Below are 16,440 nucleotides of genomic sequence, written 5' to 3' on the forward strand. Positions count from 1 at the left end.
TGCTGGAAAGGGTGTGGAGAAAAGGGAACTCTCCCACTGTTGGTGGGAATGTACATGGTAACAGCCACTGTGAGAACAGTATGGAGGCTCCCTAAAAACTAAAAATAGAGCTACCATATGATCCAGCAATCCCACTGCTGGGCTTATATCCAGAGAAAACCATAATTTGAAAAGATACATGTACCCAAATGTTCATTGCAGCACCAGACTGGAAATTCTAAGCTCTCTCTGCTAAGGTCCCTGTGATAGATCTAGAATAATCCTCTGGTTCCCAGCCCCAGGACCATGCCCCAATGACTGGGTTTACACGACACTCCATCTCCTGTTGCCCCATGTGAACCTAATATAACTGCTACTTTTCGTGACTAGCCCGACTTATGCAATCAAAAGAACCTAATACAAAAAAGTAATTATAAGCAACTGAAATACCAACTCAGCTGCCAAAACAGTCTATATTTCGAGTAGTATTTCAAGACACAGTGTTCAAAGCACATTCAGATACATACCTGCCCTTCTTCCAACTTTAGTGGTTTTATTTCTATATCTTGACACAGGCTGTTATAGAAGTCATTCATGGCACTATTTAGTTTTTGATAGTCAACTTCATGATCTAAAAAGGGACTACACCCTTTTATAACAACCCAGAAGCAACCTGGATCTTCAATCTGTAAAAATTTCAAAAGACAAACAAAACAATCCATCATTTAAAAGTGGAACTATAAAACCTCAGAATCACAGCAACTGTTTCAAAGTTAAGTGCTTTAACAAATTCTTGATGAGTACCTCTGTCTTAAAGGGTTAGACAGAAGATAAAAGACCTTCAATATATATCAAATTATCACCTTGTATGTCTTGAACTTATAAAACATGATATGTCAACTATACTTCAATAAAACTGGGTAAAAAGATGAAAGATGTACACACAAAAATGTAGAACACGTAACCAATAATATGTAAGTAACTCTATTGATTTTTTGTAATTTTAAATTGTCTATTGTGATTCAAAAAGCAAAGACCAAAATCTTTGATCAGTATTTTGAAAATATTCATAATAAAATACAAAAGCAAGGTTCAAGACAATGTTTTCAGTATTCCATCTCTTTTGTATGAAAGAGAAGAAAATATGAATGCGTGTACATTCTGCTCATTTTCAAAGAAACAAATGGTGGCAAATAAAAAAAAATACAAATTATTACCTACAGAGGAAGCCAAGAATGGGGTAGAAGGGATACGAATGAAAGTCAGACTTCTCTGTTCAGAGAATAAGAATAGATATCATCTATTAGTGTCATTAAAAAATAAGATTTTCATCATTAGATGAAAAATAAAAGAAATTGTGAGAAAAAGAAAAATAAGAGAAAATAAAATGAAATAAAAGAAAAAGACAGTGAAGGACAGGGAAGCCTGGCATGCTGCAGTCCATGGGGTCGCAAAGACTCAGACACAACTGAGTCAGTGAAGAACCACAAGCTTTGATTCTCTTTGACATCCATCACAGGAAAATGGAGTTTGGAGCAGGAGTCCTACCAAGTTAAGGAGGCTCAGTAAACACCTCAGGCTCCCTCACAGAACCCCTGCAGTGTTAGGCCTGAGAAATAAAGACCATGTTTCAGGACAAAGACAACATGCTCTGTCATCAAGGGGAAAAGCAGTCAGTCAGTTCAGATGCTCAGTAGTGTCCGACTTTGTCATCCCATGGACTGCAGAATGCCAGGCTTCCCTGTCCATCACCAACTCCCAGAGCTTGCTCAAACTCATGTCCATTGAGTCAGTGATATCATCCAACCATCTCATCCTCTGTTGTCCCCTCTTCCTCCCACCTTCAATCTTTCCCAGCATCAGGGTCTTTTTCAAATGAGTCAGTTCTTCGCCTCAGGCAGCAAAGTATTGGAGTTTCAGCTTTAGCATCTGTCCTTCCAATGAATATTCAGGACTGATTTCTTTTAGGATTGACTGGTTTGATCTCCCTGCAGCCCAAGGGACTCTCAAGAGTCTTCTCCAACACCACAGTTCAAAAGCATCAATTCTTCAGTGCCCAGCTTTCTTTAGAGTCCAACTCTTACATCCATACATGACTACTAGAAAACCATAGCTTTGACTAGATGGACCTTTGTTGGCAAAGTAATGTCTCTGCTTCTTAATATGCTGTCTAGATTGTCATAGCTTTTCTTCCAAGGAGCAAGTGTCTTTTAATTTCATGGCTACAGTCACCATCTGCAATGATTTTGGACCCCAAGAAAATAATGTCTGTCACTGTTTTGTTTCCCCATCTATTTGCCATGAAGTGATGGGACTGGATGCCATGATCTTTGTTTAAGTTTTAAGCCAGCTTTTTCACTCTCCTCTCTGACTTTCATCAAGAGACTCTTTAGTCCTCTTCGCTTTCTGCCGTAAGGGTGGTGTCATCTGCATATCTGAGGTTATTGATATTTCTCCAGCTTGAGCTTTAGGCAGCCCAGCATTTTGCATGATGTACTCTGCATATAAATTAAATAAGCAGGATGACAATATACAGCCTTGACATATTCCTTTCCCAATTTTGAACCAGTTGATTGCTCCATGTGCAGTTCTAACTGTTACTTCTTGACCTGCAGTACAGGTTTCTCAGGAGGCAGGTAAGGCGGTCTGATATTCCCATCTCTTAAAGAATTTTCCAAAGTTTGTTGTGATCCACACAGTCAGAGGCTTTTAGTGTACTCAATGGAGAAGTAGATGTTTTTATGTAATTCTCTTGCTTTTTCTATGATCCAACAGATATTGGCAATTTGATCTCTTGGTTCCTCTGCCTTTTCTGAATCTAGCTTGAACACATGGAAGTTCTTGGTTCATGTACTGTTGAAGTCTGGCTTGGAGAATTTTGAGCATTATTTTGCTAGCGTGTGAGATGAGTGCAACTGCATGGTAGTTTGAACATTCTTTGGCATTGCCTTTCTTCGGGACTGGAATGAAAAAACTGAACTTTTCCAGTCCTGTGGCCACTGCTGTGTTTTCCAAATTAGCTGACATATTGAGTGTAGCACTTTAACAGCATCATCTTTTAGGATTTGCAATAGCTCAACTGGAATTCCATCACCTCCACTAGCTCTGTTTGCAGTGATGCTTCCTAAGGCCCACTTGACTTCAGACTCCAGGATGTCTGGCTCTAGCTGAGTGATCACACCATCGTGGTTACCTGGGTCATTAAGATATTTTTTGTATAGTTCTGTGTACTCTTGCCACCTCTTCTTAATATCTTCTGCTTCTATTAGGTCCACACTGTTTCTGTCCTTTATTATGCCCATCTTTGCATGAAATGTTCCCTTGATATCTTTAATTTTCTTGAAGAGATTTCTAGTCTTTCCCATTCTACTGTTTTCCTCTATTCCTTTGCAGTGATTATTTAGGAAGGCTTTCTTATCTCTCCTTGCTATTCTTTGGAACTCTGCATTCAGATGCTTATATCTTTCCTTTTCTCCTTTGCTTTTCACTTCTCTTCTTTTCTCAGCTATTTGTAAGGCCTCCTCAGACAACTATTTTGCCTTTTTGCATTTCTTTTTCTTGGGGATGGTTTGATCACCACCCCCTGTACAACGCTGCAAACCTCCATCCATAGTTCTTCAGGCACTCTGTTAGATCTAATTCCTTGAATCTATTTGTCGCATCCACTGTATAATCATAAATGATTTGATTAAGGTCCTACCTGAATGGCCTAGTGGTTTTCCCTACCTTCTTCAGGTTAACTCTGAATTTGGTAGTAAGGAGTTCATGATCTTGGCCACAGTCAGTTCCCAGCCTTGTTTTTGCTGACTGTATAGAGCTTCTCCATCTTTAGCTGCAAAGAACACAATCAGTCTGATTTCAGTATTGACCATCTGGTGAGGTCCATGTGTAAAGTTGTCTCTTGTGCTGTTGGCAGAGGGTGTTTGCTATGACCAGGACACACTCTTGGCAAAACTGTTAGGCTTTGCCCTGCTTCATTTTGTACTTCAAGGCCAAACTTGCCTGTTATTCTAGGTATCTCTTGATATCCTACTTTTGCATTCTAGTACCCTATGATGAAGAGGACATCTTTTTTTGGTGTTAGTTCTAGAAGGTCTTGTAGGTCATCATAGAACTGTTCAACTTCAGCTTCCTTGGCATTAGTGGTTGGGGCATAGACTTGGATTACTGTGATATTGAATGGTTTGCCTTGGAAACAAATAGAGATCATTCTGTCATTTTTGAGATTGCATCCAAGTACTGCATTTTGGACTCTTCTGTTGACTATGAGGGATCCTCCACTTCTAATAAGGGATTCTTGCCCACAGCAGTAGATATAATGGTTATATGAATTAAATTCTAGTCCATTTTAGTTTATTGATCCTAAAACGTCTATGCTCACTTTTGCCATCTCCTGTTTGACCATTTTCAACTTAGCTTGGTTCATGGTCCTAACATTCCAGGTTCCTATGCAATATTGTTTTTTACAGCATCGGACTTTACTTCCATCATCAGTCACATTCACAACTGGGCGCTGTTTCTGCTTTGGCTCCGCCTCTTCATTCCTTCTGGAGCTGCTTCTCCACACTTCTCCAGCAGCACACTGGGCACCTAGTGACCTGGGGAGTTCATCTTTCAGTGTCATGTCTTTCTGCCTTTTCATACTGTTCATGGGGTTCTCAAGGCAAGAATACTAAAGTGGTTTACTATTCCCTTCTCCAGGGACCATGTTTTGTCAGAACTCTCCACCATGACCCATCTGTCCTGGGTGGCCCTACACGGCATGGCTCATAGTTTCATTGAGTTAGACAAGGCTGTGGTCCATGTGATCAGTCTGGTTAGTTTTCTGTGATTGTGGTTTTCATTCTGTCTGCCCTCTGATGAAAGAGGATAAGAGGCTTGTGGAAGCTTTCTGACAGGAGGGACTGGCTGTGGGGGAATCTGGGTCTTGCTCTGATGGGTGGGGCCATGCTCAGTAATGCTAAATAATGTTCAAACTACTGCACAATTGCACTCATCTCACACGCTAGCAAAGTAATGCTCAAAATTGTCCAAGCCAGTTGAACAGTATGTGAACTGTGAACTTTCAGAGTTCAAGCTGGATTTAGAAAAGGCAGATGAAAAAAAAAAGGAAAAGGCAGAAGAACTAGAGATCAAATTGCCAAAACCTGTTGGATCATCAAAAAAGCAACAGAGTTCTAGAAAAACATCTATTTCTGCTTTATTGACTATGCCAAAGCCTTTGACTGTGTGGATCCCACAAACTGTGGAAAAGTCTTCAAGAGATGGGAATACCAGACCACCTGACCTGCCTACTGAGAAATCTGTATGCAGGTCAGGAAGCAACAGTTAGAACTGGACATGGAACAACAGACTGGTTCCAAATCGGGAATGGGGTCCGTCAAGGCTGTATATTGTTACCCTGCTTATTTAACTTATATGCAGAGTACATCATAAGAAATGCTGGGGTGGATGAAGCACAAGCTGGAATCAAGATTGCTGGGAGAAATATCAATAACCTCAGATATGCAAATGGCACCACACTTATGGCAGAAAGCAAAAAAGAACTAAAGAGCCTTTCAATGAAAGTGAAAGAGGAGAGTGAAAAAGTTGGCTTAAAATCCAACATTCAGAAGAGTAAGATCATGGCATCTGGTCCCATCACCTCACGGCAAATAGATGGAAAAACAATGGAAACAGTGCAAGACTTTATTTGCTTGGGCTCCAAAATCATTGTACATGGTGACTACAGCCATGAAATTAAAAGACACTTGTTCCTTGGAAGAAAAATTATGACCAACCTAGACAGTATATTAAAAAGCAGAGACATTACTTTGCCAACAAAGGTCCATCTAGTCAAAGCTATGGTTTTTCCAGTAGTCATGTATGGATGTGAGAGTTGGACTATAAAGAAAGCTGAGTGCTGAATAATTGATGCTTTTGAACTAATGGTGTTGGAAAAGACTCTTGAGAAGTCCCTTGAACAGCAAGGAAATCAAACCAGTCCATCCTAAAGGAAACACTCCTGAATATTCATTGGAAGGACTGATGCTGAAGCTGAAACTCCAATACTTTGGCCACCTGAGGCGAAGAATTGACTCATTTGAAAAGACCCCGATACTGGGAAAGATTGAAGGCAGGAGGAGAAGGGGATGACAGAAGATGAGATGGTTGGATGGCATCACCAACTCAATGGACATGAGTCTGAGTAAACTCTGGGAGTTGGTGATGGACAGGGAAGCCTGGCGTGCTGCAGTCCATGGGGTCAGAAAGAGTCAGACATGAGTGAACTCATCAGTAAATCTTTAATCCAATTTTCTGTTCATGGCTGGGGCTGTGTTCCCTCCCTGTTAGTTTGGCCTGAGGCCAAACTATGGTAGGAGTAATGGCTGTAATGGTGACCTCCTTCAAAAGGACTTATGCCAGCATGCCGAGGCTCCCAGGACTGTTGCATTCAGTGCCACGACCCTGCAGCAGCCCACTGTAGACACACGTCTCCGCCAGAGACTCCTGGACACTCACAGGCAAGTCTGGCTCAGTTTCCTGTGGGGTCACTGCTCCTTTTTCCTGGGTCCTGGTGCACACGAGGTTTTGTGTGTGCCCTCCAAGAGCCTGTTTCCCCAGTCCTGTCGTAGTTCTGTAATCAAATTCAACTGGCCTTCAAAGTCAAATTCCCTGGAGGTTCTGAGTCCCTTTGAAGGATCCACAGGTTGGGAAATCTGTTGTGGGTCCTAGAACTTTCCTAACAGTGCAAGAACTTCTTTGGTATAATTGTTTTTCAGTTTGTGGGTCATTTGCTGAGGGGCTCTATGGTGGAGCTAATGGCAACCTCCTCCAAGAGGATTTATGCCACACGCTGTGCCTCCCATGTCTGCTGCAGCCAGAGCCCCTCTCCCCGTGGCAGTCACTGCTGACCTGTGCCTCCACAGGAGACACTCAAACACTCAAAGGCAGGTGTGGCTCAGTCTCTGTGGGGTCTCTGGGTCCTAGTGCACACAAGGTTTTGTTTGAGCCCTCCGAGCATCTCTGGTGGGTATGGGGTTTGATTCTAAACATGATTTCACCCCTCCTAATGTCTTGACTATGCCAAAGCCTTTGACTGTGTGGATCACAATCAACTGTGGAAAATTCTGAAAGAGATGGGAATACCAGACCACCTGACCTGCCTCTTGAGAAATTTGTATGCAGGTCAGGAAGCAACAGTTAGAACTGGACATGGAACAACAGACTGGTTCCAAATAGGAAAAGGAGTACGTCAAGGTTGTATATTGTCACCCTGCTTATTTAACTTCTATGCAGAGTACATCATGAGAAATGCTGGGCTGGAAGAAGCACAAGCTGGAATCAAGATTGCCAGGAGAAATATCAATAACCTCAGATATGCAGATGATACCACCCTTATGGCAGAAAGTGAAGAGGAACTAAAAAGCCTCTTGATGAAAGTGAAAGAGGAGAGTGAAAAAGTTGGCTTAAAGCTCAACATTCAGAAAACTAAGATCATGGCATCTGGTCCCATCACTTCGTGGCAAATAGATGGGGAAACAGTGGAAACAGTGTCAGACTTTATTTTTCTGGGCTCCAAAATCACTGCAGATGGTGATTGCAGCCATGAAATTAAAAGACTCTTACTCCTTGGAAGGAAAGTTATGACTAACCTAGATAGCATATTAAAAAGCAGAGATATTACTTTGCCAGCAAAGGTCCGTCTAGTCAAGGCTATGGTTTTTCCAGTGGTCATGTATGGATGTGAGAGTTGGACTGTGAAGAAGGCTGAGCGCCGAAGAATTTATGCTTTTGAACTGTGGTGTTGGAGAAGACTCTTGAGAGTCCCTTGGACTGCAAGGAGATCCAACCAGTCCATTCTAAAGGAGACCAGTCCTGGGTGTTCATTGGAAGGACCGATGCTGAGGCTGAAACTCCAATACTTTGGCTATCTCATGCGAAGAGTTGACTCATTGGAAAAGACTCTGATGCTGGGAGGGGTTGGGGGCAGGAGGAGAAGGGGACGACAGAGGATGAGATGGCTGGATGGCATCACCAACTCGATGCACATGAGTCTGGGTGAACTCCAGGAGTTGGTGATGGACAGGGAGGCCTGGCGTGCTGCGATTTATGGGGTCGCAAAGAGTCAGACATGACTGAGCGACTGAACTGAACTGACTGTCTTGTTGGGCCTCCTCCTTTGCCCCTGGATGTGGGTATCTTTTTTTTGGTGGGATCCAACATTCTCCTGTTGATGGTTGTTTAGCAGTTCCAATTTTGGAGTTCTCACAGGAGGAGATGAGAGCATGTCCTTCTACTCTGCCATCTTAAGCTCATCTTAAGAGGTCTCCAAAGTACTGTAATCCAAGCCTCCCAAAGCAAAGACAAAGAGATACAGCAGCTCTCTATCACAACCCCTAGTGTAGCATGAACAATATTAGACAAGCAAAAAAAGGAGCATGTGCTGCAAGGCCAAGCAAACAGCAGAAATTGAACCCAAGACTGCCCAGATGGTGAAGTGAACAGAAATTGAACCCAAGGCTGCCCAGATGGTGAAGTGAACAGCATGCATGTATGCTAAGTCGCTTCAGTTGTGTCTGACTCTCTGCACCCTATGGACCATAGCCCTCTAGGCTCCTCTGTCCATGGGATTCTCCAGGCAAGAATACTGGAGTTGATTGCCATGCCCTCCTCTAGAGGATCTTTCCAGCCCAGGGATTGAACCCACATCTCTCACATCTCCTGCATTGGTAGGTTGGTTCTTTACCATTAGTGCCACCTAGGAAGCCCCTGAAGTTGTACAGGCAAGACTTAAAAGCAGCTATTATAATACTATGTTCAAAAACTTAGAAGATAAGACTGCTGTAGAGAGGGTTTTGTTTTTTATTTGAAGAAGAATCTCACAAAAGAAAAGAAAACTTAAAAAAAAAAAAAAAACCTTTGGAAAACAGCAATTCTAGAACTGAAAATTAAAACAAAACAAAAATTTATTAGTTATGTGTTTACCATGCCTAATCAGTAACATTGTGCTGGAGGTCCCACAGTAAGACAAGAAAAAGATGTGGGCTTCCCTGGGGCTCAGTGGGGAAGAATTCACCCGCCAGTGCGGACGACATGGGTTTGATCCCTGATCTGGGAGGATCCCGCACCCCGCGGAGCAACTAAGCTCACGTACCACAGCTACTGAGCCCATGTGCTCTACAGTCCCTGCTCCTCAACAAAAGAAGCCACCACATCACAACTAGAGGAGCCTCTGCTCGCCGCAACTAGAGAAAAGCCCATGAGCAATGAAGACCCAGGACAGCTAAAAATAATTACAAAATAAACATTGTTAGGAAAATCAGAAAAGAAGAAAGAAAAGTGTCTCTATTCACAATAAGAATATATATGGAGAAAATTATAAGGAGCCTACAGAAAATACACTAGAACTGATAAGTGACTTTAACAAGGTTTTGGGGTACAAGGTCATATAATAAATACAACTGTATGTCTACATTAAAAATTGGAAATTTAAATATAAAAAACAGTGCCATTTGCAACAGCACCAAAAAGCAGGAATTACCTAGGAGGAAATCTAACAAAATTTGTATGCTAAAAGGTAAAAAACACTGATGAAATAAATCAAAGAAGGCCTGTAATGCAGATACACTGTATCCATGGAATGTTAAGATTCTGATTTCCCCTCAAAATGAGTTAAGAAATCAATGAACTATTTCTGAAATTCTTATTGAAAGGCCAGTGGAACTAGAACAGCGCCTATAATTCTGAAAAAGAACAACACAGTTGGAACACTCACACTATCTGATTTTGAGGCTTAATATAAAGCTGCAGCAATCAGAACTGTGTGGTACTGGAGAATTCACAAATATATAAATCAACAGAACAGAAACAGAATCACATATATGTGCTCAACTGATTTTCAATAATGGCACAAAGGCAATTTAATGGAAGAAGGGTAGTTTTTTTCAACAAATGATGCTGAAAAAATTAGATATATATACAAAAAAAAATGAACCTTGATCCATTCCTCATAATGTATATAAAAATTAACTCCGAGGGATCATTTATCTAAAAGTAAAATATAAGACTATAAAAATTTTTTGAGGAATACATGGGGTGAAATCTTTGTGACTGTGGGTTAAGCAAAGACTTCTTAGATAAAACACCAAAAGTACAATTTGTATAAGCAAAAATTGATAAACTGGACTTAATCCGAATTTAAACCTTCTTTTAAATTTAAAGCTCTTTGAAAGGTATTGTTAGAGGAATGAAGAGATAAGCCACAAACTGGGGCAATATTTACAAGTCACATATCCAAAGAACTTTATCCAGAATATGTAAAGAACTTTTCAAAGTCAATAAGCAAACAAACCGCCATGTCAGAAGAATGGGCAGATCTGAGCAGATACTTGACAAAAAAAGACGGATGCATGGGAAAAACAAGCACATGGAAACATGATTTAGAAACAACTCAAGAAGCCTTCAACTGGTGATGGTATAAACAGTCATTTATCCATACAACAGAATACTACTCAACCCTAAAAAGTGCCACAATGTAGATAAGCCTCTAATGCCTTACGGTAAGTCAAAGCAGCCAAACTCAAAGGCTACATACCACTGTGATTCCATGTGTACAATCCCATTTTTATGACATTCTGAAAAAGGCAAAATTAACAAGGACAGAAGACAGATCAGTGGTTGCCAAGGACGAGAGGTGGGGAAAAGGAACGATACAAAGGAGCACAAGACAATTTCAGAGTGTGAAGAACCTGTTCTCTATGTTGATTATGGTGGTGACTACATGACTATGCATTTTTCAAAATACCACAGAACTCTACATTAAAAAAACAAAACATTTTATGAGTAAAAAAGATACAAGGCAAATATGGCAAAATGTTAAAATTTGGCAAAGCTAGGTGGCAGATGTCCAGGTGTTTATAATAGTTTCTATGCTTTTTTATATGTCTAAAGTATTTCCTGATAAAAAAGTTACATTTTTAAATTATTTTTACTCAAAAGTAATGATTTTTTAATGATAAAAAATAACTTCTTATCCTCTGATGTGGCATCACCTATGCAGTATTTTCTACTAAAAATGTCCAACCTGAACACCATCATGAGGAAACTGACAGACAAATTCAACTTGAAGGATATTTTGCAAAGCCTAGCAGGAGTAACTCTGTAAGTTTCAATGACATCAAAGGTACAAAAAAGCCAGAGAACTAACCCTAAATAAAGGAGATTAAAAGGTCATGGCAACTAAATGTAATGTATAATTTTATTGGATCCTGGATCAGAGAAAACAAGTTATAAAATATATTACCTGAACAACTGGAGAAATTTGAGTATGGACTATGTATTAGGCAGTATTGTATCAACATTACATTTCTCAAGTCTGATAATTATGCTATGGTTATGTAAGAGAAAGTCTTCTTAAGAAACACATGCATAAGTATTTAGAGTTCACAACTAATTCTCAAATGGTTCAATAAAAGAAGTCAACAATTCTATAAAATAAAGAAATATGGGCGTCCCCATTGGCTCGGTGGTAAAGCCTGCAGTACAGGAGTCGCAGGAGACGTGAGCTTGATCCCTGGGTGGGAAAGATCCTCTGGAGCAGGACATGGCAGCCCACTCCAGTATTCTTGCCTGGAGAATCCCATGGACAGAGGAGCCTGGTGGGCTGCAGTCCCTAGGGTCACAAAGAGTCAGACATGACTGAAGCGACTTAGCATGCATAAAGAAATGTGCAAGTATGTGTAAAAATGTTAACCAAAAATCTGCAAAAATGTTAACAACTGTTGATGCTAGGTATAGAGTATATGGTTATTCTCAAATATTGCTTTTGTAACCTGTTTTCAAGGAATTTGAAAATCTTCAAAATACCACGTTGGAGAAAGATGTTTTTAAAAAATTTTAGACATTAAAAAAATTTTTAAGGCACCATAGATACTTTGGAGTTTCTAGAATGTTTAAATTTTTTTTTTTTAATCTGCTACTAAAGAAAAACAGACTCACAGATACAGGAAACAAGCTAGTTGTTACTAGTCGGGAGAGGGAAGTGGGGCCAAAATAGGAGTAAAGGATGAGACACAAATTACTATGTGTAAAATACATAAGCAACAAGGATATTTTGTACAGCACAAGAAATTACAGCCATTATTTTGTAATAACTTTTAATGGAACATGATCTATAAAAATATAGAATCACTCCTGAAACTAATAAAATACTATAAACTAAAAAAAATCTGCTACTAGAACCTAAAAAATGTACAAAGGGTCAGTTTTACCAGCCAGAACAATTGCATCAAACTGCAACTTTGTCCCTGTGCTTACTTTCTGGGCTGGGCTCACAATTCCCGCCACCTCCACCTCTTTCTTTTTTTTTTTTAATCAATTAATTTATTTTAATTGGAGGCTAATTATGTTACAATATTGTAGTGGTTTTTGCCATACATTGACATGAATCAGCCATGGGTTTACATGTGTTCCCCATCCTGAACCCCCCCTCCCACCTCCCTCCCCATCCCATCCCTCAGGGTCACCCCATCTCTCAGGGTCATCCCATCCACCTCTTACACCAAGGTCAAGGCCTCCTGCTTCCCGCCAGCGCCATAGGCAAAGCTGCCCACAGTCATCACGTTTTTTTTCCCCCTGCATGTCTACAGAATTTCCATTAGATAAATCCAGACCCAGGTACTGAACCCACATCTCCCACACTGCAGGCAGATTCTTTACCGTCTGAGGCACCAGGGAAGCCCTTCGAAAAATATTATCTGTAAAATTTTGGTCCACTTTCTTCTCCTCACCTCTACCATTTAAACTCGAATACTTTGCTTTTACTCAAGTAGAATTAGCTATCCGGCATGAGAAATACCTCATACCATTAAATTAATATGATTTAATTGAATTAAAGTATGTTATTATTTCTCAGGAATAGTAACTTATCTTTCCTACCTGTCGTTTTCCTTTATCTTCATTTATCTGAAACTATGTAATGAGTGTGTCTTTTCCCACATTCAGTAACAGGAGTGGGTTAAGTGTCATTTAGAACATCAGTACCAAGACTCATCATTAATCATCAATTCATGTTCAATTCCCCTTAGTATATACAGTATTTGAATAATAAGTTCAGATGTTTTAGTCAAGTTCACTTTTCAACATCAGTTATAAAAATTAAGATGTTAATTTTAAAACGTCATAAAAATGCCAGACTACATGGCACTTGGTCCACTTTTGGTCGTGAGAAGTCCCTGGACAGCTACTGCTTCAATCTCAATCCAGCCTCCAGTAGGCAAAGCACGCCCCTGCAGCAGAAAAACTACTCTTGACATTGTTTGTGGATTTCACTGACAGTTCTTAAGTCATACACTCAGCCAGCAGAAGAGTTGTTTCTATCACCTTAGGCCACAGCCTGCAGCTTCAGAGTCCCCTGTCCAACCGGGATGGGGGCCCGCCGGAGAGGACCCGCATCCGGGGAGAGGAACAGGTCTACACACTGCGGACGCGGGGCGGAGGGGACGGTGGCTCACCCTGCGCGGATCCCGGACCAGGTGCGTGGGAGAAGGTGTCAGACTCCGTCCCTCCCCCGAGGTTCTGAATACAAGACACCTAGTTCAATCTGAATTTCGGAGAAACAACGAATAACTTTATTAAGTACGTCCCCAATACTGCACGGAGCACCCCTGAACGAAGATTTCCCGTTGTTAATGTGAAGCGTCCAGGAGGAGCCCATCCGGAACCCCTTCGCGCGGGTCCCCACGGGGCGGCCCCTGCACGGGAGCGGGTGAATGGCCGGGCCCGGGGCTTCGCGCTCGCTCACCTTAAGCACGAGGACCTGGAGCATCTTCCCCGCGCCTCGCCGGCCGTCCGGCGGACTTCTGGAGAGACGCGCACCGCCGCGGCCTCGCCCCAGTCCTGCTCTCAATGTCGCCACTCCCTCGCCACCAGCTTTGGAGGCGAAAACCTGCAGGGCCGGCGTCCGAGGGGGGCCGCGCCTCCTCCCGGGTCAGCGCCGCGGAGCCCGCGAGCCAAGCTCCCGCCACGCACCGCTGCGAACAGCGGGCGACACGCCGCGCTCCCACCCGGACGCCGTCGGGGGCGCGCTTGGGCGCCCGCACCGCCCCCAGCCGCCCAACCCCAGACCGCAGAACCCCTGAGACTTCCAAAACCACACGGACGCCAACGGCCGGACAACCGCCGCCGCCCTGCGCACGGCGCCCTGGAGGCGGGGGCAGTGGGGGCTGGGGGGTCGGGGGGCGGAGCTGCGGGGGCGTCACGTGGCTCGTTCCCGGGTCCGCGCGAGTCCGCGTGGCGCGGAGTGGCCGCCTAGAAAGCTCATGTCCTCCGACTCCCACTTTGCCCGGAGTCCATTTCATGGCCTTGAGGATTAGGAAGAGTCCCTGACCACACACCCCCACCCCACTCCCATTCCCTCCCCACCCCGCCTGCCGCCTCCCTGGTCTCCTGACCACATCCTCTCCGACCTCCACCTTCTGGTATGGCTCCTAGTCCCCACTTTCCTCCCACCTGACCCTCACCTGGAAGTCCTCCCCATGTGTCTTGGACACTCTTGTGATGACCGCAGATCGCAGACTGCGGTGTCATGGACCAAGTTTTGGCCCGAATGTGTAATTTTTTGTCGTTGAAGCGCCGTAGGGTTAAGTTTTCAACGCTTGGAAACTTCTGGTTTCTCACCTGAAACTTGGGATTCAGTGGTTCTCAGAATTAGATGAGGTCACCCTGTGTGAGGGGCTTCCCTGATAGCTCAGCTGGTAAAGAATCTGCCTGCAATGCGGGAGACCTGGGTCCAATCCCTGGGTTGTGGAGATCCTCTGGAGAAGGGAACTGGCTACCCCACTCCAGTATTCTGGCCTGGAGAATTCCATGGACGGTATAGTCCATGGGGTCAAAGAGTCGGACACGCCTGAGCAACTTTCACTTCATTCTCACCCTGTGTGAAACAAAGGACACCCAAGAAGCACTCAAGGAAGGTTAACTTTTATTACCATCGCAGGGATCTGTCTCCAAGGCTTTAGTAAGCCAACAAACAGGAAAGTAAAAGAATATTATTTAAATATCGAAGGAACCACAGCTTTTTAAAAGGGAGGGGGTGCTGGGTGCTAGGTGATTTTGCAGATGAATTCTTTAATATTTCAGTTCGGAAAAAAAAAACAATTTCTTAAGCTCGTGTCAATAAGATGGCAAAAGATGCACCAGTTTAGAACAGGGTTATATATTTGGGAAACAATACTCATTAAGCTTTCAAGTGTATTTATTTTACCGTGGACCATTTTAAAAGTCTTTTTTTTTTTTTTTTAACTTTTTACAATATTGCTTCTGTTTTAAGTTTTGGTTTACTTGGGCTGGATTCATGTGGGATCTTAGTTCCTTGATGAGGGATTAGAAACTACACCCCTTGCCTCGAAAGGCAAAGTCCTCCAGGGAAGTCCCAAGCTTCCAGTTTTAAATACAAGCTGGAGTTTACAAGTCAAGCAAACATGCACTTAAAGCCTCAAGCAGGAGAGAGGAGCCCTGTGCCTGTGGCCGCCAATCAGGAGGAAAACACAAAAGTACATGAAGTTCACCTGTTGCTGAACTGGGCTAACCAGGCCCCACCCCCCAGTCAGGTGCCTGTCAGGACCAGAGCACCTGAAAGCTCCAGACTTTGTCAAAGAAAGATGGGAAATGGCCAGGTCTGTTTTATTTTTCTACATTAACTTTTTTTATCCTTTTTTAAAATTTTTATTTATTTTACTTTACCATATTGTGTTGGTTTTGCCATACATTGACATGAATCAGCTATGGTTGTACATGTGTTCCCCATCCTGAAGCCCCCTCCCACCTTCCTCCCCATCCCATACCTCTGGGTCATCCCAGTGCACCAGCCCCAAGCACCCTGTATCATGTATCTAACCTGGACTGGCAATTTGTTCTACATGTGATAATTTACATGTTTCAACGCCATTCTCTCATATCATCCCGCCCTCGCCCACAGAATCCAAAAGACTGTTCTATACATATCTGTGTCTCTTTTGCTGTCTCGCATACAGGGTTATCATCACCATCTTTATAAATTCCATATATATGCGTTAGTATACTGTATTGGCGTTTTTCTTTCTGGCTTACTTCACTCTGTATAATAGGCTCCAGTTTCATCCACCTCATTAGAACTGATTCAAATGTATTCTTTTTAATGGCTGAGTAATATTCCATTTTGTATATGTACCACAGCTTTATCCATTCGTCTGCTGATGGACATCTAGGTTGCTTCCATGTCCTAGCTATTGTAAACAGTGCTGCAATGAACACTGGGGTACACATATCTCTTTCAATTCTGGTTTCCTTGGTGTTTATGCCCAGCAGTGGGATTGCTGGGTCATATGGCAGTTCTATTTCCAGTTTTTTTTAGGAATGGCCACACTGTTCTCCATAATGGCTGTACTAGTTTGCATTCCCACCAACAGTGTAAGAGGGTGTTTTAAATAGGAGGTCCCAGAG

The 16,440-nt window shown here is 42.6% G+C and overlaps 1 protein-coding gene across 3 annotated transcripts in view; it reads right to left on the reverse strand.

Moving 5' to 3' along the window:
* Positions 1–13,877, reverse strand: part of TDRD12 (tudor domain containing 12) — a 76,056-nt gene extending 62,179 nt beyond the window's left edge. For all 3 annotated transcript variants that reach the window (XM_027516010.1, XM_027516009.1, XM_027516008.1), the window contains exons 1-2: positions 13,763–13,877; positions 507–665 (exon numbers count right to left, since the gene is read on the reverse strand). In XM_027516010.1, the coding sequence (XP_027371811.1) occupies positions 507–665; positions 13,763–13,786 (183 nt within the window). In that variant the 5' untranslated portion in view covers positions 13,787–13,877. The remainder of the gene's footprint in view (positions 1–506; positions 666–13,762) is intronic.
* Between the last annotated feature and the right edge of the window lie 2,563 nt (positions 13,878–16,440).

The sequence above is a fragment of the Bos indicus x Bos taurus genome, chromosome 18 (genome assembly GCF_003369695.1).
Source record: "Bos indicus x Bos taurus breed Angus x Brahman F1 hybrid chromosome 18, Bos_hybrid_MaternalHap_v2.0, whole genome shotgun sequence".
Taxonomy (NCBI): Eukaryota; Metazoa; Chordata; class Mammalia; order Artiodactyla; family Bovidae; genus Bos; species Bos indicus x Bos taurus.